Source organism: Amblyraja radiata, chromosome 3 (assembly GCF_010909765.2).
Source record: "Amblyraja radiata isolate CabotCenter1 chromosome 3, sAmbRad1.1.pri, whole genome shotgun sequence".
Taxonomy (NCBI): Eukaryota; Metazoa; Chordata; class Chondrichthyes; order Rajiformes; family Rajidae; genus Amblyraja; species Amblyraja radiata.
Window position 1 is genome coordinate 105,717,167 of NC_045958.1, and position 21,287 is coordinate 105,738,453.

At 48.5% G+C, this 21,287-nt stretch overlaps 1 protein-coding gene across 1 annotated transcript in view; it reads left to right on the forward strand.

Moving 5' to 3' along the window:
• The window catches only part of ghr (growth hormone receptor), a 118,897-nt gene extending 97,812 nt beyond the window's left edge, over positions 1-21,085 (forward strand). The window contains exons 8-13 of the mRNA XM_033018512.1: positions 3,906-4,075; positions 5,754-5,932; positions 7,940-8,093; positions 12,086-12,176; positions 15,023-15,092; positions 18,378-21,085. Of these exons, the coding sequence (XP_032874403.1) occupies positions 3,906-4,075; positions 5,754-5,932; positions 7,940-8,093; positions 12,086-12,176; positions 15,023-15,092; positions 18,378-19,280 (1,567 nt within the window). The 3' untranslated portion in view covers positions 19,281-21,085. The remainder of the gene's footprint in view (positions 1-3,905; positions 4,076-5,753; positions 5,933-7,939; positions 8,094-12,085; positions 12,177-15,022; positions 15,093-18,377) is intronic.
• Positions 21,086-21,287: the final 202 nt, after the last annotated feature.

Genomic DNA, 21,287 nt, shown 5'->3' on the forward strand with positions numbered 1-21,287 from the left:
CATCCTCGTAAATCTTCTCTGTACCTTTTCAAGCTTGACAACATCTTTCCTGTAACATGGTGCCCAGAACTGAAGGCAATGCATCATAGACATGGTGTAACAGATATAAATAGTGCATGCTTGCTTGCTTGCTTTGGCTTGCAATATTATAGTCTGGTTTACATGGAAAAACTGATCATTTATTGTATACTTTTCTGGTGTTCATTTTTTTGTTTAGTTTAGCTTAGAGATACAGCGCGGAAACAGGCCCTTCAGCCCACCAATTCCGCATCGACCAGTGATCCCCGCACATTAACACTATCCTACACCCACTAGGGACAATTTTACATTCATACCAAGCCAATTAACCTACAAACCTGTACGTCTTTGGAGTGTGGGAGGAAACCGAAGATCTCGGAGGAAACCCACGCAGGTCACGCGAGGATCGTACAAACTCCGTACAGACAGCACCCGTAGTCAGGATCAAACCCGGGTCTCTGGCACTGTAAAGGCAGCAACTCTGCCACTGCGCCACCGCGCCACTGATAATGGCCCTCGAAAAGGCAGCCAGTGTCATCAGAGGCCCACGCCACCCTGGCCACGCTCTCATTTCACTCCCCCCATCGGGAAGAAGGTACAGGAGCCTGAAAACTGTAACGTCCAGGTTCAGGAGCAGCTTCTTCCCTGCAGCCATCAGGCTCTTGAGCACTGCACACACAAATTGACTTGGTCGCACTAGGGATTTTGGGCTTTTATAGTTTTTGAAAATAATTTATTGAATTTTTTTGTTTTTTTATTATCTATGAGTACTGCGTTTATAGACTTGTTTTGCTGCTGCAAGTAAGATTTTCATTGTTCTGTTTATGGTACATATGACAATTAAATAACCTTAGACCTGTAAAGTTGCAGCAAGTAACTATTTCATTTTTCCTATCCCTGTGACAATTAAACTCTCTTGACTTAATGTTAAGCCAAGAAACAGTCCCTTGGAAACCGAGGGTCTGGGTCGACCATAAATCCCCTGTTTTTAGTTGAGTTTAGTTTAGAGATACAGCACGAAAACTGTCCCTTCGGCCCACCGGGTCCGCGCCGACCAGCGATCCCCACACATTAACACCATCCTACACCTACTACGGACAATTTTTACATTTATACCAAGCCAATTAATCAACAAATCTGTACGTCTTTGGAATGTGGGAACCGAAGATCTCGGAGAAAATCCACGCAGGTCATGGGGAGAAGATACAAACTCCGTAGAGACAGCACCCGTAGTCGGGATCGAACACGGGTCTCCGACGTGCCATATTCGCTGTAAGGCAGCAACTCTACCACTGCACCACCGTGCCGTGTCTCTGATCCTGCCACCGCCCATTTTATTCTCCCTACATTCCCTTCAACTTCCCCAGATTCTACCACCGCACACTAGGAGCAATTTAGGAGCAATTTACACCATTAACCCTCTGACCCGCATATCGTTGGGATGTGGGAGGAAACTGGAGAGACTGGGGGCATCACGGCTTGGTTTAGGAACAGCTCCATCCAGCATAGCAACAAATTGCAGCGAATTGTGGACGCAGCCCAGACCATCACACAAACCAACCTCCCTTCCATTGACCTACACCTCACGCTGCCTCGACAAGGCCAGCAGCATAATCAAGGACCAGTCGCACCCTGGCCACTCCCTCTTCTCCCCTCTCTCATCGGGCAAAAGGATTAGAAGTGTGAAAACGCACACCTCCAGATTCAGGTACAGTTTCTTCTCAGCTGTTATACCAAATTAGAAAATACAGCGTAACAAAGTGTGGAATCCTGCAGTTTGGTAGTAGGAATAAAGGCGTAGACACTTTACTACACTGTATTCCATCTGCCACTTCTCTGCTCACTCTACCAACCTGTCCAAGTCCTTCTGCAGAGTCCCTGCTTTCTCTACACTACCTGCCCCTCCACCTATTTTCGAATCATTGGCAAACTTGGCCACAAAGCCTTCAATCCCTCGTCTAAATCATTAATATACAACGTGAAGAGTAGCGGCCACAGCACCGACCCCTGCGGAACTCCGCTAGTCACTGGCAGCCAGCCAGAAAAAGCCCCCTTCACACCCACTCTTTGCCTTCTTCTATCCAGCCAACCTGCTGTCCAAGCTAGTATCTGCCTATTGATACCCTGGGCTCTCATCTTCCTTAGCAGCCTCACATGTGGCACCTTATCAAAGGCTTTCTGAAACGCTAGGTGAACAACATCTACAGACTCTCTCTTGTCTCTCCTGCTATTTACTTCCTCAAAGAATTCCAGCTTCGAGGGCCGAGGGGCCTGTTCCCATTCAGTATCTCTAAACTAAACAAAACCGCAAAAAGATTAGCATTGTGCTGGAGATTTAGAGAAGCCGTCTAATTCTGGAGCTGGACTGAGACAAACCTACTGTAAGTAGGCGACAGTGAATGATATCTCTTTGGATCTGTTGTGAGTTCTTTCACACTGCAAACTGTTTCTGGCACTTGCTGAGGCATAGAGTCATAGAGTGATACAGTGTAGAAACAGGCCCTTTAATCAAATTCCCCATACCAGCTACACTAGTCCCACCTGCCTGCGCTTGGTCCATATCCCTCCAAACCTGTCCTATCCATGTACCTGTCTAACTGTTTCTTAAACGATGGGATACTCCCAGCCTCAACTACCTCTGGCAGCCTGTTCCATACACCCACCACCCTTTGTGTGAAAAAGTTACCCCTCGGATTCCTATTAAATCTTTTCCATTTCACCTTGAACCTATGTCCTCTGGTCCTCGATTCCCCTACTCTGGGCAAAAGACTTTGTGTGTCTTCCCGATCTATTCCTCTCATGATTTTATACACCTCTATAAGATCTCCCCTTATCCTCCTGTGTTCCAAGGAATAGAGACCCAGCCTACTCAACCTCTCCCTATAGCTCAGGCCCTCTAGTCCTGGCAACATCCTCATAAATCTTTACTGCATTACTGGAGAGAAGCAATGGGTGACTTTTCGGGTCCAGACCCTTATTCAGACTGAGGGTCAGGGGAGAGGGAGACATAGAGATATGGAAGGGTGAGGTGTAAAAACACAGATCAAAGGGGACAATGCTCAAGGAAATGTGGAATGGATCGTTGTTGGCGGAGGGAAAGGTGACAACGAGGCATGCAATCAGTAATATTTAATCAGGTGGACAATGAAACATCGGAGAATTAGGATAGGGGAAGGAATGGAGAAAGAGGGAAAGCAAGAGTTAGAGAAATTAAGATTTCTCTAGGGTGTAAGCTGCCCAAGCAAAATATGAAGTATTGTTCCTCCAATTTGAGCTGGGCCTCACTCTGACAATGGAGGAGGCCCAGGACAGACAATAGACAATAGATAATAGATGATAGACAATAGGTGCAGGAGTACACCATTCGGCCTTTCGAGCCAGCAACGCCATTCAATGTGATCATGGCTGACCATCCCCAATCAGTACCCCGTTCCTGCCGTCTCCCCATATCCCCTGACTCCGCTATCTTTAAGAGCCCTACCTAGCTCTCTCATGATAGTATCCAGAGAACCTGCCTCCACCGCCCTCTGAGGCAGAGAATTCCACAGACTCACCACTCTCTGTGAGAAAAAGAGACAGAAAGGTTAATTGCTCGATTTCGGAACATATGACAATAAAACACTCTTGACTTGATTTTTTTTGGTGAAAAGTCATCTGTCCATTCCTTCCGCTGATGCAGGCTGACCCGATGAGTTACTCCAGCACGTGTGTGTTTTGTCCGACATTGTATGTTGACGGACTGTCCATTGACCCGTCTCTTGACAAGATAATTACTGGCGGAGCACTCTGTTGCAGAGTCTGCAATGTCAATGCCGAGTGTTGAGTCGTTTAATATTTTTGAATAAGTTCTTGTTTCTTGAAGTTCTAACCGATGACTGTTTCTGCAGAAGCAACGCGGATTGGAGAGAATGTCCGAATTACTTGCCTGACAGGGACGCCTGCTACTTCAACCAGACCTACACCTCCATCTGGGTTTCATACTGTGTCCAGCTCAAGTCTGACATTCAGGACCAGAACATCATTTTTGACAAACGCTGTTTCTCCATTGATAACATAGGTAAAGCTCCTTCTCTCAGAGAGTGCCTGGACAGCAGGAGTAATGACCCCAGCCAAGTGTGTACACCTGCCTTTGACAATGTGAAATGGCTTCATATGTTCATTAGTGATAGGAGCAGAATTAGGCAATTCAGCCCATCACGTCTACTCAAACATTCAATCATGGCTGGTGTTTAGTTAAGATTAGTTTAGAGATACAGCTCGGAAACAGGCCCTTCGGCCCACTGGACCCGCACCAACCATCGATCCTCGTAGATTAACACTACCCAACACACACTCGGGACAATTGTTACATTTACCAAGCCAATTAACCTACAAACCTGTACGTCTTTGGAATGTGGGATGAAACCAAAGATCTCGGAGAAAACCCACGCAGGTCACGGGGAGAACATACAAACTCCGTACAGCCAACACCCTTAGTCGGGATCGAACCCGGGTCTCCAGCGCTGCATTCGCTTTAAGGCAGCAACTCTACCGCTGCGCCACCGTGACCGCCCTCCCTGCTGCTATCTCTCCCTGCCAACCCCGTTCTCCTGCCTTCTCCTCATGACTGACACCCGTACTAATCAAATATCTATCTATCTCTGCCTTATAAATATCAATTCACTGCTTCCACAGCCTTCTGTGGCAATGAATTCCACAGATTCACCATCTCTGACTAAAGAAATTCCTCCTCATCTCCTTTCTAAAGGAACATCCTTTAACTCTGAGGGGAAGGAGGCAGGTGACGGGATGTTGTTAAAGATAGTGAGAGTGAGTTGCTGATTGGGGTTGAAGTCTATATTCAGCGAGTCAGGCAGCATCTCTGGAGAAAAGGAATAGGAAGATAGACTGCATTAAAACTTACCGAATAATGAAAGACCTGGATAGAGTGGATGTGGAGAGGATGTTTCCACTAGTGGGAAAGTCTAGCACCAGAGGTCACAGCCTCAGAATAAAAGGACATTCCGTCAGGAAAGAGATGAGGAGGAATTTTTTTTAGTCCGAGGTTGGTAAATCTGTAGAATGGGGCAGCATCTGTGGAGAAAGGGAATAGGTAACGTTTCAGACTCGATCCGAAACGATACCTATTCCTTTTCTCCAGACATGCTGCCTGACCCGCTGGCGGCTGGGCCCAATGCTGATCATCTCCATGTCCTGGCAGCTGGGCCCAGTGCTGGTCATCTCCATGTCCTGGCAGCTGGGCCCAGTGCTGGTCATCTCCATGTCCTGGCAGCTGGGCCCAGTGCTGGTCATCTCCATGTCCTGGCAGCTGGGCCCAGTGCTGGTCATCTCCATGTCCTGGCAGCTGGGCCCAGTGCTGGTCATCTCCATGTCCTGGCAGCTGGGCCCAGTGCTGGTCATCTCCATGTCCTGGCAGCTGGGCCCAGTGCTGGTCATCTCCATGTCCTGGCAGCTGGGCCCAGTGCTGGTCATCTCCATGTCCTGGCGGCTGGGCCCAATGCTGATCATCTCCATGTCCTGGCAGCTGGGCCCAGTGCTGGTCATCTCCATGTCCTGGCAGCTGGGCCCAGTGCTGGTCATCTCCATATCCTGGCAGCTGGGCCCAGTGCTGGTCATCTCCATGTCCTGGCGGCTGGGCCCAGTGCTGGTCATCTCCATGTCCTAGCGGCTGGTACCGGTCCACCACGTCTGCGCAACACTCCCCTTTGATTGACTTTGCCTCCTCCTCTCTGCAGTGAAGCCGGACCCTCCGATCTCCCTGAACTGGACTCTGCTGAACATCAGCCAGTCGGGACTGCTCGCTGACATCCAGATGTGGTGGGAACCTCCGCCGACCGCAGACATTAAAAACGGCTGGATATCCCTGAAGTATGAGATCCAGTATAGAACCAGTGAGAGTGGCCACTGGGATGCAGTAAGTACAAATCTATTCAAAGTGTTACTTTATCCTTCTACCAAATATAGGCAGGTACATGGATAGGACAGGTTTGGAGGGATATGGACCAAACACAGGCAGGTGGGACTAGTGCAGATGGGACATGTTGGCTGGTGTGGGCAAGTTCCACCGAAGGCCCAGTTTTCACACCTGGCTTTTTAAAGAAAATGTAGACAGCATCAAAGAGTCATACAGCAGGTAAACAGGCCCTTCGGTCCAACTTGTCCATGCCAATCAAGATGCCCTGTTTACACTAGTGCCATTTGCCTGCATTTGGCCACTATCCTAAAACGTTCCTATCCATATACCTGTCCAAGTGTCTTTTAAATGCTGTTATTATACCTCTGCCAGCTCATCCCATATACCCACCAGTGTCTGTGGAAAAAACTGACCCTCAGGTTGATAAGTTCATGTGATAGGAGCAGAATTAGGCCATTCGGCCCATCAAGTCTATGACCTCTGGTTTAGACTCTCCCACTGGTGGAAACATCCTCTCCACATCCGCTCTATCCAGGCCTTTCACTATTCGTTAAGTTCCTATTAAATCTTTCCCCTTTCACCTTAAACCTATGCCCTCTGGTTCTTTTAGTTTGGTTTTAGTTGAGAGAGACAGCCCCTTCGGCCCACTGAGTCCACGTTGACCAGCGATCCCCGCACACTAACACTCGGGCCAATTTACCATGACACCAAGCCATTTAACCTACAAATCTGTATGTCTTTGGAGTGTGGGAGAAACCCGGAACACGCGGTCACATGGAGGACGTACAAACTCCATACAGACAGCACACGGCGTCTGGATGGAACCCGGGCCTCCAGCAGTGAGTCTTCTAAATGGTGGTTCAGTAGATCTACAATGAAGGGAGCCCAAATACAGTATCCTTAATATATCACAGAATAACAATCAAATGACGTTTCACAGAGTGCTGGAGTAACTCAGCGGGTCAGGCAGCATCTCTGGAGAACATGGATAGGCGACGTTTAAGGCATGTTGGTCTTCGCAGAGGTGGAAGTTATGTTTCCATCTCACCTGGAATGCTGATTGTGGTCTCAGAACCACCTCTTGAGTATTGGTGAGGAGGGTGTGTACGGGAAAATTACATGATGCCCTGTGCCTCAGTTAAGCGACATTGTACTGTGAGCTAGACAAAAAAGCTGTAGAAACTCAGCATCTATGAAGGGGAAGGAAGGAGAAAGCCAGGACTACCTGAAATTGGAGAAGTCAATGTTCATACCGCTGGGGTGTAAACTGCCCAAGCAAAATATGAGGTGCTGCTCCTCCAATTTGCAGTGGGACTCACTCTGGCCATGGAGGAGGCCCAGGACTGAAAGGTCGGATTCGGAAAGGGAGGGGGAGTTGAAGTGCTGAGCCACCGGGAAATCAGGTTGGTTATTGCGAATTGAGCGGAGGTGTTGGGCAAAGTGATCGCCAAGTCTGCACTTGGTCTCGCCGATGTAGAGCAGTTGACACCTGGAACAGCGCAGCGAAGCGATGGCCAAGCTTTACTTTGTATCTGCACATCACTCCTCAAGTTCAAGTTTATTGTCATGTGGCACGGTGGCGCAGCGGTAGAGTTGCTGCCTCACAGCCCCAGGGACCCGGGTTCGATCCTGACCATGGGTGCTGTCTGTACGGAGTTTGTATGTTCTCTCCGTGACCTGCGAGTCTTTTCTCCAGGTATTTCCGGTTTCCTGCCACACTCCAAAGGTGTACAGGTTTGTAGGATAATTGGCTCCGGTAAAATTGTAAATTGTCTCTGGTATGCGTAGGATAGTGTTATAGTGCAGGGATCGCTGGTCGGCGTGGACTCGGTGGGCCGAAGGGCCTGTTTCCGCGCTGTATCTCTAAAAGTCATTGGCATGAGTATGTTGGGGGTACAGGCGCCGTGGAAAGCTTGTTTGCGGCAGGATCACAGGCACCTCATCTTTCAGATGTTTCATTTGAAACATCTTCCGCTGATGTTTTGTTTCTCACCTTCCTCGTCACAGATCGAAGCATTCGCGACCTCCCATCCGGTTTATGCTCTGGGCACCGGCAAGAGTTACGAGATCCGTCTACGCTGTAAACAGATCGCCAACGGGGAGTTCAGCGAGTTCAGTGAGGCGTTGAGCATCTTCATCCCAGCACCTCCCTCAGCAGAAGGTAAGCCAGAACCACAAACCATCGCAGGTTCTCTCCACACCACTGCTCAACAACTAATTATGTTGTTGGTTGAGATTTCTGAAACCTGCCGAATAATGAAAGGCCTGGATAGAGTGGACGTGGAGAGGATGTTTCCACTAGTGGGAGTGTCTAGGACCAGAGGTTGGCCTTCATAACAAGAGGAATCGAGTACAGGAGCAAATAGGTCCTTCTGCAGTTGTACAGGGCCCTAGTGAGACCACACCTGGAGTAGTGTGTGCAGTTTTGGTCCCCTAATTTGAGGAAGGACATTCTTGCTATTGAGGGAGTGCAGCGTAGGTTTACAAGGTTAATTCCCGGGATGGCGGGACTGTCATTTGCTGAGAGAATGGAGCGACTGGGCTTGTATACTCTGGAGTTTAGAAGGATGAGAGGGAATCTTATTGAAACATATATCGAAGGTAGAGACAAAATGCTGGAGAAACTCAGCGGGTCAGGCAGAGAGAAGGAATTGCCGACGTTTCGGGTTGAGACCCTTCTTCAGACTGAGCTTATGACTTCACTTTCTTCCCATCAGGGACGTGACCTTCCACCTCCCAACTAGTGGCAACATCCTCTCCACATCCATTCTGTACAGACCTTTCACTGGCCTCACCCTCCTGAGCCTCACCCGCTGAGTTTCTCCAGCATGTTGTGTCTACTGAGCAGGGATGTAATGCTGAGGCTCTATAAGGCACTGGTCAGGCCGTATTTTGGTGTATTGTGAGCAATTTTGGGCCCCGTATCTGAGGGAAGAATATACAGGAGAGTGGGTTAGGAGGGAGAGACAGATCAGCCATGATTGAACGGCGGAGTAGACTTGATGGGCCGAATAGCCTAATTCTGCTCGTATTACTGATGACCTTATGACTTCACTTTCTTGCCATCAGGGACATGACCTTCCACTTCCCAACACCATCTCCTGCCTGCTTCCACCATCTCTGTAGGAGTGAGCAACGTGATTGCTCTCTCATTGTGTGACCTGTGGCTGGCGTGATTTGTTGGCCTTAATTCCACCTTCCTGGTCAGTTGCCGCAGTCCTTCGTTTCCCTCGTAATTCAAAAATCGGTTGACAAAACCCGCCTTTGCAAATCCTCTCTGACCATCCCACACAGGGCACTGTCGAACCACATCTCCCAACGCTGCAGCAGCGCCTACGCAGGCAGCACCAGTTTAGTTTAGTTTAGAGATACAGCGCGGAAACAGGCAATTTGGCCCACAGAGTCGGCGCCGACCAGCAAATCCCGCACACTAACGCTATCCTGCACACACTAAGGACAATTTACATTTTATTCCAAGCCAATTAACCTACAGATCTGTACGTCTTTGGAGTGTGGGAGGAAACCGAGGATCTCGGAGAAAAACCACGCAGGTCACGGGGGGAACGTACAAACTCCGCACAGGCAGCACCCGTGGTCGGGATCCAACCCTGGTGTCCGGCGCTGCAAGCGCTGTAAGGCAGCAACTCTACCGTTGTGCCACCGTGACACCAATTGGAGACACTTGATTAAACTTGATCTCACCAAACGGACCCGGGTTCCCGAAATTAGAATATAAAGCATTGAATTGAATTGAATTGAATTGAATTGAATTTCCTTTATTGTCATTCAGACCTTTCGGTCTGAACGAAATTTCGTGCCTGCAGTCATACATACAATAATACAATAATAAACAACAGTAAACACAAATTAACATCCACCACAGTGAGTCCACCAAGCACCTCCTCACTGTGATGGAGGCAAAAATCTTAGGACTGCAGTCTCTTCCCTCCTCTTCTCCCTCTGCGCTGAGGTGATTCCCCACCGGGCGATGGCAAAATCAGTCCCGTGGCTCACCGAGCTCCGCGAATGGGACGGCTCAAACACCGCGGCCCGGGGGTGGTCGGAGCTACCGCCCTCCAGTCCAGCGGATGCAGCCGCTGACGACGTCGTCCACTGGCCCGCGGCTGAACCCCGGACTCAGGTCACCGCCGCCAGAACGCCGTCTCAGCCACCGGAGCACCGTTCCAGCCCCGAGCCGGGTAGCCCTCACGTGAGTGCCGTTCCACCCTCGGGCTGGGCCGCCCCGACGGGAGCGCCGTTACCCTCGAGCTGGGCCGCCCCGACGGGAGCGCCGTTCCACCCTTGGGCTGGGCCGCCCCGACGGGAGCATCACAGCCCCTCACGGGAGCGCCGTTCCAGCCCCGAGCCGGACCGCCCTCACGGGAGCGAGCCCAGGGCGAGTCCTGACAGGCTCTGCCTCCGGAGCCTTGAGGTCGCCAGCTCCGCCATTAGGCCTCAGCGCAAACGGAGGCAGAGAAGGGGGATACGACAGAAAAGTCGCATTCCCCAGAAGGGAGAGACAGCAAGCCCTGTTTCAACCCCCCACCCCCCCACATAAACACAACCTAAAAACCAAAAACTTAACTAGACAAAACGAAAAAAAAACAACACAAAAAAGTAAAAACAAACGGACTGCAGGCGAGCCGCAGCCGTTCACCAGCGCCGCCACTTCCGCCATTGGAAGGGACTGCGGACGCTGGTTTATACTGAAGATAAGCACAATATGCTGGATTAACTCAGTGGGCCAGGCAGCATCTCTGGAGGAAAGGAATGGGTGACGTTTTGGATCGAGACCCCTCTTCAGACTGAGAGTCATACCTCTAATTTCCTTTTCTCCAGAGATGCTGTCTGACCCGCTGAGTTACTCCAGCATTTTGTGTCTCTCTAAAAATACAATTATTGCATTGTATCGAAATGTTTGTCCTATTCAGTTCTGACAATGATTATTCGTTCAGCTTACAGTTCCCTTTCAGACTGCTCAAATGATGTTGTACGTTGCCACAATGCAATAAATTGTGTCTCTTAAGCTCGTAGCTGTCAGTAGAAAAACTGGTGAAAAATCTAATGCTTTGATGCAAGGAAGAAATTCCCCTTCAGCAGTGCTGTTTTTGTAGAGAAGATACCTGCAGAAGCACGTGTCAATGGGTCCACATTTCAGGGGCAGCACGGTGATGCAGCAGTAGAGTTGCTGCCTTACAGCACTTGTAGCACCGGAGACCCGAATTCAATCCTGAATAAGGGGGCTGTCTATGAGGAGTTTGTACGTTCTCCCCATGACCTGCGTGGATTTTCTCTGACCTCTTTGGTTTCCTTCCACACTCTAAAGACGTAGAGGTTTGTAGGTTAATTGTACTTGGTGTGAATGATGGTGTTAGTGTGCGGGGATCGCTGGTCGGTGCGGACTCGTTGGGCTGAAGGGCCTGTTTCTGCGCTGTATCTCGAAACTAAACTGAACTAAACTAAAATTTAAGCTACATTTACCAACATATTTTTCCATCATTTTTCCATCATTTGTTATTGCTTTACAGGTCGATGGGGCACTTTGACTTGCAATGTAATAACTGAACTCTGAGTCTTAATACATAACTGTTCTAATTGATTTGCTTATGTTATCCATTCGCTAAGCATGATTAATCAACATATGTGCCGTGTCAGATGTGCTGATCTGCTGTACCAGTGCAAACCATCACAACAAAAGCACTAGCCGTAAGGATTTAATTTGGTTATTTTGATAACATCTTTTCTCTATTAGATGAACGATTACCTGCCTAAAGGCTAACTTGGTTTCTTTCCTCAAAGATAGCAACTGGCCCACTGATGTGTAGGAAGGAATAGTAAATGCTGGTTTTAACCGAAGATAGGCATAAAATGCTGGAGTAACTCAGCGGGTCAGGCAGCGTCTCTGGAGAGAAGGAATAAGTGATGTTTTGAGTCGAGACCCTTCTGCAGACTGAGAGTCAGGGGAGAGGGAAATGAGAGATACAGACAGTGCTGTAGAGAGAAATGGGGAAAGGGATAGGTGATGTATCTCTCTACATCACCTTCTATGTCTCTTGTTTCTCTTGCCCCTGACTCTCAGTCTGAAGGAGGGACTGACCTGCCAATGATTTGTACCATTCTGTGTTTTCATTTTTCATATGTTGTTTCTTCCAGAAACAGGCCTTTTGTTCAGGCTAATCCTGATTTTCGCTTCATTGGGCACAACCCTGATGCTATTCTTGGTCCTCTACACCAAGAACCAAAGGTAGGCATGACATACAGTGCCCTCCATAATATTTGGGACAAAGACCCATAATTTATTTATTTGCCTCTGTACTCTACAATTTGAGATTTGTAATAGAAAAAAAATCACATGTTGTTAAAGTGCACATTGTCAGATATTAATAAAAAGCCATTTTTATACATTTTGGTTTCACCATGTAGAAATTACAGCAGTGTTTATACATAGTGCCCCCATTTCAAGGCTCCATAATGTTTGGGACACAGCAATGTTATGTAAATGTAAGTAGTCATGTTTAGTATTTTGTTGCATATCCTTTGCATGCAATGACTGCTTGAAGTCTGTGATTCATGGACATCACCAGTTGCTGGGTGTCTTCTCTGGTGATGCTCTGCCAGGCCTGTATTGCAGCCAACTTTAGCTAATGCTTGTTTTGGGGGCTAGTCCCCTTCAATTTTCCCTTCAGCATATAAAAGGCATGCTCAATTAGGTTCAGATCAGGTGATTGACTTGGCCACTCAAGAATTTACCATTTTTTAGCTTTGAAAAGATGAAGATTGACATATCAGAGTGATGGCAAGAGCAAAGTATGGAGGAGAAAAGGAACTGTCCAAGATCCAAAGCATACCATCTCATCTGTGAAACATGGTGGTGGGGGTGTTATGGCCTGGGCATGTGTGGCTGCTGAGAGTACAGGCTCACTTATCTTCATTGATGATACAACTGCTGATGGTAGTAGCATAATTAAATTCTGAAGTGTACAGACACATCCTATCTGCTTAAGTTCAAACAAATGCCTCAAAACTCATTGGCCCGCAGTTCATTCTACAGCAAGACAATGATCCCAAACATACTGCTAAAGCAACAAAGGAGTTTTTCAAAGCTAAAAAATGGTCAATTCTTGAGTGGCCAAGTCAATCACCCGATCTGAACCCAATTGAGCATGCCTTTTATATGCTGAAGAGAAAACTGAAGGGGACTAGCCCCCAAAACAAGCATAAGCTAAAGATGGCTGCAATACAGGCCTGGCAGAGCATCACCAGAGAAGACACCCAGCAACAGGTGATGTCCATGAATCGCAGACTTCAAGCAGTCATTGTATGCAGAGGATATGCAACAAAATACTAAACATGACTACTTTCATTTACATGACATTGCTGTGTCCTGTACATTATTGTGCCCTGAAATGGAGGGACTATGTATAAACCCTGCTGTGATTTCTTCATGGTGAAACCAAAATGTATAAAAATGGCCTTTATTAAAATCTGACAATGTGCACTTAAATCACATGTGATTTTTTTCTATTACAAATCTCAAATAGTGGAGTACAAAGGCAAATAAATAAATGATGGGTCTTTGTCCCAAACATGATGGAGGGCACTGTAGACACAGTGAGCTGCCAGGCTTGCCAAGTGACCTCTGGTACTGTGCGCCATTGCCATCACAGAGCAGAACTATTAACAGCACAGAACGAGGCCATTCGCCCATTGAATCAGACACATTCCTGTTCCCCGCCAACGTTTACAACCCTGCTTCCAAGATGGCTCCCAATGCAGCCGACTGTGTGCTAGTCATAGAAGCAGATCTACAAACTTGTATTATGTGTATAAGATCATGAGAGGAATAGAGCGGGCGGTAGATGCACAGAGTCTCTTGCCCAGAGTAGGTGAAACGAGGGCCGGAGGACATAGGTTTAAGGTGAAGGGGGCAAAAACATAGAACATAAAACGGGCCTTTCAGCTCACAATGTATGTTCCAAACATGTTGCCAAGTTAAACTAATCTCCTCAGCCTGCATGTAATCCATTTGCTTTCATTCCTTGCATGTCTACCTAAAAGCCTCTTAAACACCACTACCATATTTGCACCGACCACCACCCCTGGCAGCACGTTCCAGGCACCCACCACCCTCTCTCACCAGAAAGGTATACCTTTTAGTAGTTGACATTTCCACCCTGGAGCAAAGGTTCACACTGTCTATTCTATCCGTGCCTCTCATCATTTTATATACTCCAAGCTCGAGAGAAAACAAGCCAAGTTTGTCCACCCTCTCTTTATAGCGAATAACATCTAATCCAGGCAGCACACTGATGTATTTGTATATGACATAGAGCCCTTCGGCCCAAACCGTCCACGCCGACCAACATGTCCATCTGCACTAGTCCCATTTGCCCAAGTTTAGCCCATATGCCTCTGGTAAACCTAAGGAGATATTGAGAGGCAACTAGGTTACTCTTTGATAGACACAAAACTCAGCGGGACAGGCAGCATCTCTGGAGAGAAGGAATGGGTGACGTTTCGGGTCAAGATCCTTCTTCAGACTGAGAGTCGGGGGAGAGGGAAACAAGAGATACAGACGGTGATGTAGAGAGATATGGAACAAATGAATGAAAGCTATGCATAGAATTAACAATGATAAAGGAAACAGGCCATTGTTAGCTGTGGGCTAGGTGAAAACGAGTTACAGACTTTTTAACCTAGTACGACGACTTGGGTGGGGGAGTGAGAGAGAGGGGATGCAAGGGTTACTTGAAGTTAGAGAAATCAATGTTCATACCACTAGGTTGTAAGCTGCCCAAGCAAAATATGAGATACTGTTCCTCCAATTTGCGTTTGGCCTCACTCTGACAATGGAGGAGGCCCAGGACAGAAAGGTCAGCGTGGGAATGGGAAGGGGAATTAAAGTATTTGGCAACTCTTTGACTGGCACAGAAAATTGTCAGTGGCGGTCTAAAACCTGAGTGAATGAATCCCACTCATCCTGACACATGCATGCCAGATATAGTCGTCAGACTTGAGGATTGTCTTAGAAATTCATTCCAGGCAGGTATTTTAATGGGTGACTTGATATCCTAAAATATTTCTTTTCAGACTGAAGCTGTTCTTTCTGCCGCCTGTTCCTGTGCCCAAAATCAAAGGAATTGATTCAGACCTTCTTAAGGTAATCCACATCTTTGATAACTATATACATTTTGTAAGATGCAGAAAGAAGGATTCTTAACACTGTTGTAAATGTACTGCGGGCCATGAAGGAAGAGATAGATGACCTAGAATCTAGGGGCAAATGTCTAGTCTGCCTTCAAGTTGGTAAAGCCGCAGATACGATTCACCAGGATGTGCAGGAAGGAACTGCAGATGCTGGTTTACACCAGAAGATAAACATAAAATGCTGGAGTAACTCAGCGGGACAGGCAGCACGTCTGGATAGAAAGAATGGTGACGTTTCGGTTCAAGTCTGAAGAAGGGTGTCGACCCTAAACGTCACCCATTCCTTCTCGCCAGAGACACTGCCTGTCCTGCTGATATCCAAGCATTTTGTGTCTAGATTCGCCAGGATGTTACCTGGGCTTGCTGGTTCGAGTTATAGGGGGAGGTTGTGTAGGCTTGGAGTTTTTCCTTTGGAGCGTAGGAAGCTCTTCTTAGGCCCCCTTCAGTCATGGGTGTCTCCAGGGTGCTATTCCCAATATGGAGGACGCCTGTGCGTGACTTTGTTTAACGTGGGGAGACTGGTGCACAGACAGCCATTGACAGATCTGGGTCAGGATCCAGTGGCATGGAGTCCAAGACGATCGGAGACCCTTTTCTGCTGCAGCCTTCATCCGCCTTCCCAGCCGTTGTGACGCTCCACTAAGGTCAGCCATCGTCTTCCGCCTGTTCCACCGTTGAGGTCTTAGTTGGATTGCTCTTTGTCAGAGACCTCCCCCTCGACCTACCCGCCATGGGTGGCCCTACCAGGAGCATAGCTCCAGACGGCATCGCTCTCAGAATCTCAGGACCACGCAAGCTTCTCCACCACGACAAGGTGACAATCTACGGAGAAGTAGGAGGCTGGAGGTGACCTTATTGAGGTGTACAGGATCATAAATAAAGGGAACGTTCACGGTCCCTTTACCAGGGTAGAGGATTCCTAAACTAGAGGACATGGGCTTAAGGTGGGAAGGGAAAGGTTTAAGGGGGAGCTCAGGGACAACTTTCTCATTCAGAAGGTAGTCTGTATCGGAAAGGACTTGCCAGAGCAAACTATAGCAGCGGGTACAATTTCAACTTTTTCAGACATTTGGACATATATTTGAGATAGGAAGGTTTGAGAGGGATATGGGACCAGCCCATTATACCAACTTAGTTGGCATGGACAAGCTTGGCCAAAGAGCCATGCTGTGCAGCCATGCTGTACAGTTCTATGACTAGGTCAAAAAAAAGTCTGCAAGAGTGAGTGATTGTAATTACCTTCATGTTAACTGCGATACAAACTGGGTAAAAGGTCCAGAGTGGACAGAATTCCACACCTGAAGTAACTCAGCGGGTCAGGCAACGTCTCGGGAGAACATGGATAGATTGTATGGGAGGTGGAGGGAGGAAAGATGGAAGAGAGGAGCAGCAAGCAAAAGGATTGAAGGGTTGCACCTTGTGAAGCTAGAGAAAGAAAGAGGAGGGGGAGGGGAAGTGTTGGTCCAGGTGAGGCACAGGGAAGAGGAGGGAGAGGGGGAGAGGTGTTGATATGGGGGAGGGAGGGTTGTAGTTACCAAAAATGAGAAAATTCAATGAACATCATATTGAGTTGTAAGCTACTCTTATTGTTATAGAGTCATAGAGTGATACAATGTGGAAACAGGCCCTTCGGCCCAACTTGCCCACACTGGCCAACATGTCCCAACTACACTAGTCCCACGTCATAGAATGATACAGTGTGGAAACAGGCCCTTCGGCCCAACTCGCCCACACTGGCCAACATGTCCCAGCTACACCTGCCCTTGTTTGGTCCATATCCCTCCAAACCTGTCCCATCCATGTACCTGTTTAAATGTTTCTTAAATGTTGGGATAGTCCCTGCCTCAACTACCTCCTCTGGCAGCTTGTTCCACACAACTCTGTGTGAAAAAGTTACTCCTCAGATTCCTATTAAATCTTTTCCCCTTCACCTTAAAACTATAATTGTTCTTTTTCCTCCATTTAAGAGAACGTTTTATTTATCCAGTGTACATGAGGCAGCGAAGTTATGGAATTAATTTTTGGGAATGGATCTGGGCTTGTGGGAGGACTATCAGGAGAGTGTTTTTTATGGTTCCATTAGAAGTAATATAGCCAAGTAATAGGGCAACGATTATCTTTATTCTATTGATGTCTTGAGATGTAGACATCCTTGAGTTGCTCATCACCAATTGTCCTCAGAGACACAAGGAATTGCAGATGCTGGAATCTAGACAAGTGCTGGAGCAACTCAGCGGGTCTGGCAGCGTTTGTTGAGGACAAAGATAGGTGAGGTTTCCAACGAAGGGATCCGATCTGAAACGTCGCCCATCCATGTTCTCCAGAAATGCTGCCTGTTCTGCTGAGTTACTACAGCACTCTGTGGAATGTCACCTATCCATGTTCTCCAGAGATGCTGCTTGATCCGCTGAGTTACTCCAGCACACTGTGAAACGTCACCTATCCATGTTCTCCAGAGATGCTGCCTGACCCGCTGAGTTATTCAACACGTTGTGTTCTCAGTTCAGTTTAGTTTATTGTCACGTGTACCGAGGTACAGTGAAAAACTTTTGTTGCGTGCTAACCAGCCAGCGGAAAGACAATACATGATTGTAATTGAGCCATTCACAGATAAAGGATAATGATAAGGGAATAATGCTTAGTGCAAGGTAAAGCCAGTAGAGTCCGATCGAAGGTAGTTAGATAGTAGTTCAGCACTGCTCTCTCGTTGGTGAATGGATGGCTCAGTTGCCTGATAAAAGCTGAGAAGAAACTGTCCCTGAATCTGGAGGTGTGCGTTTTCACACTTCTGTACCTTTTGCCCGATGGGAGAGGGGAGAAGAGGGAGTGACCGGGGTGTGACTGGTCCTTGATTATGTTGCTGGCCTTGCCGAGGCAGCTTGAGGTGTAAATGGAGTCAATAGAAGGGAGGTAAACACAAAATGCTGGAGTAACTCAGGGTGTCAGGCAGCATCTCTGGAGAGAAAGAATGGATGACGTTTCGGGTCGAGACCCTTTTTCAGACTGAAGGGAAGGGAGGTTGGTCTGTGTGATGGCCTGGGCTGTATCCATGGTTAAAGGGTATCATATGATGGCAGACATTTTGGGACAGACTTATACAGGTTCACTGACATCTGAACATGGAATGGAGGCTTTTAGGTGGGCCGCATTAATCACCATTGTCGACACTTTTTTGCTCACACTGCAGTTTTCCCTGGCGCCTCCTTAAAATCCTTGATAAATATTTGTTCTGTTGCAGAAAGGTAAAATGGATGAAGTGAACTCGATCTTCGCCAATCACCTGAGCTACAAGTCGGACCTGTACATCGACGACCCGTGGGTGGAGTTCATCGACGTAGACCTGGACGAGGCGGATGGGAAGATGGAGGTGCTGGACACGGACAGGTTGCTGGGGCCGGGCAGCCCAAAGGTGGACAGCGGCCTGAGCGCCAAGGACGACGATTCTGGCCGCGACAGTTGCTACGAGCCGGACACTGCCGAGGCGGGCTGCAAGGAGACGGGCGGCCAGTTGGCGGGCTTTCAGCTGAAGGCCGGAGGCGGGGACGCGATGGCCGCTGGAGGAGATGGCGAGGGTGGGGGGGCGCTCGGCGAGGAGCCCCGGCGCGGCAACGCGGAGCAGGCCCAGGCCGCTGGGTGTAGGCCCAGGCCGCCTGCCAAGAGTGAGCCGGGCCCAGCGGCCGGGCCCAGCCAGCCCGGCAACCACAACACGCTCGGCAAAATGGACTTTTACGCACAGGTAAGCGACATCACCCCCTCCGGGGGAGTCCTCCTCTCCCCAGGGCAGCAGAGCAAAGCCGAGCTGCTCCCCGACAAAGGACCCTCGGCCGACCCAAAGGCAACTGGGGCAGGCAAACGCAGGGAGGACGACTGCTCCTACACCTCGGAAGGGGACATGAAACAACTGTGCGGTGGCAACGTCGCGGAGAAAAGCCTTAACCGAAACAACTATTTCACCACGGACATCCTTGCCAAGCTCGGAGATACGAGGCGGCCAACATTACCTGTCCCGGACTATACCTCCATACACATGGTGGACTCTCAGCAGAGCCTGTTGTTGAACCCAAACGTGCTGCCCAGCAAGTGTCAGGCCAGCCTGGCTGGCTACCTGATGCCTGAACAACTTGGCAATGTCATCCCCTAACCACACTGTACCTCCAGCAGCCCCAGTGCGAGCAGAGTTGTCCCACCGACCGTGTACAACGATATGAAAGTATTAGCTCATGGAAACACACACACACACACACACACACACAACGGTACAACCAGTGAGAAATGTTATATGACAAATCAAGGCTCAGAATTATTTTTAAATGTCAGCTATATTTGTTAGTGAGAAAAGGCTGTATTTTTATAAAGCAAAAACAATTGCCATGGCGAAGCTGGAACGCAATTGGAAGAAAGTTCTCAGTCGGGTGGACTTGGAAGCCTGTTCTTCGGCAAGATCAGTTCTGGAATTCTGGTGAATGCCTGCTGCAAATTTGGGGAATCGGGGAGAGCAGCAAATGCCCTGAATCCTTGCATTCCCGAAGCTTCAGCCCCCGCCGATGGAACTGAATGTACAATGCGTTTCCACCGCTGTTTAGTGCTTGCAGCCAGCCATGGACTACGGGGGCCGCAATCGACGGTCTGAAAACAACAGTGCTCGCAGCGGCAACGTCACCGCCGCCCCCCTAGAGGGGCAGACTGCAGGATCCTTCTGCTCCCTGTCAACGGGAATGACAGGAGGATCAAACAGAAGCTTTACGTAAACGAGGCGATCTCAGGAACAAAGCTAATATCACTAACACAGCACCCTTAAAGGGAAAGTAAACATGTGTAACGAGGCTGCTTAATAGAGAACATGAGGGGAAATTCACTCTGCAAAATGCTCCCTCTGATGGGACTTAGACGACCAGGGAAGTATTGACCTGTTCAATGCATGGTATGGGAGTGGAATTAAATGAAACAATGCAGTGCCAACCTAGTTATTAACTTAAAATCTCTTCTGCCTTCTACTCTAGCCAACCAATCCTCTTAGCAACTTCTTTTGCACGGAAATGCTCTCCTGCATATCAGCCATGTTCCTCCACTGCCGTTTATAGTGAAGTTGGACAAACTCTTTGTACCCCGCTGGGGATAAAATCATCAAGGAATCCCAAACTGGGTTCTGGATATGGCTTTCAGTGCTTTCAACAAGCACATGAACATGCAGGGAATGGATGGATACGGAGCACGTGCAGTGTTATAGAGTCACGGAGTCGTACAGGGGGAAAACAGGCCCTTCAGCCCAACTTGCCCACACTGGCCAACATGTCTCAGCTGCACTAGTCCCACCTGCCCACGTTTGGTCCACATTCCTCCAAACCTGTCCTATCCATAAGTTGTGGCTAATTTAGTTTGGCGTAGTTGAGGCCAGTTCATTGGCTATATTTAAGAGGGAGTTAGATGTGGCCCTTGTGGCTAAAGGGATCGGGGGTATGGAGAGAGGGCAGGTACAGGATACTGAGTTGGATGATCAGCCATGATCATATTGAATGGCGGTGCAGGCTCGAAGGGCCGAATGGCCTACTCCTGCACCTATTTTCTATGTTTTAATGTTTCTATGATCAGCACAGATATTGTGGGCTGAAGGGCCTGTTCCTGTGCTGTACTGTTCTGCGTTCACAGTAAAGGCTCTGTCCGTTCAACCCTTGTCTAAGATGGTGGTCTGTTTGAATAGTTGATTGGGCGGTAACCTCACTTGGTCCGCAGTGGGATTAGCGTAGTCAGTGGGATCTTTGACATGGGCTGCAGTGGGCGTTGACGGCAAACCTTACAACACAGTATGGTGGCGCAGCGGTAGAGTTGCTGCCTCACAGCTCCAGAGATCCGGGTTCGATCCTGAACACGGGGGCATGTCTGACTCGCCCCGCTCAATGCGACATTTTGCCAGAAAGAAATTTGGTCCCGGTACTAAAATGTGAAAAATACTTTGCTTAGATCAGTGTTATTATAAATTGCGGAAATACTTTAAACATGGCCGGATTGGTGGCTCAGCGGTGGAGTTGCTGTCTCACAGCGCCAGAGACCCGCATTCGATCCCGACTACGGCTGCCGTCTGAACGGAGTTTGTACGCTCTCCCCTTCACCAGGTGGGTTTTCTGCGGGTGCTCCCGTTTCCTCCCACACT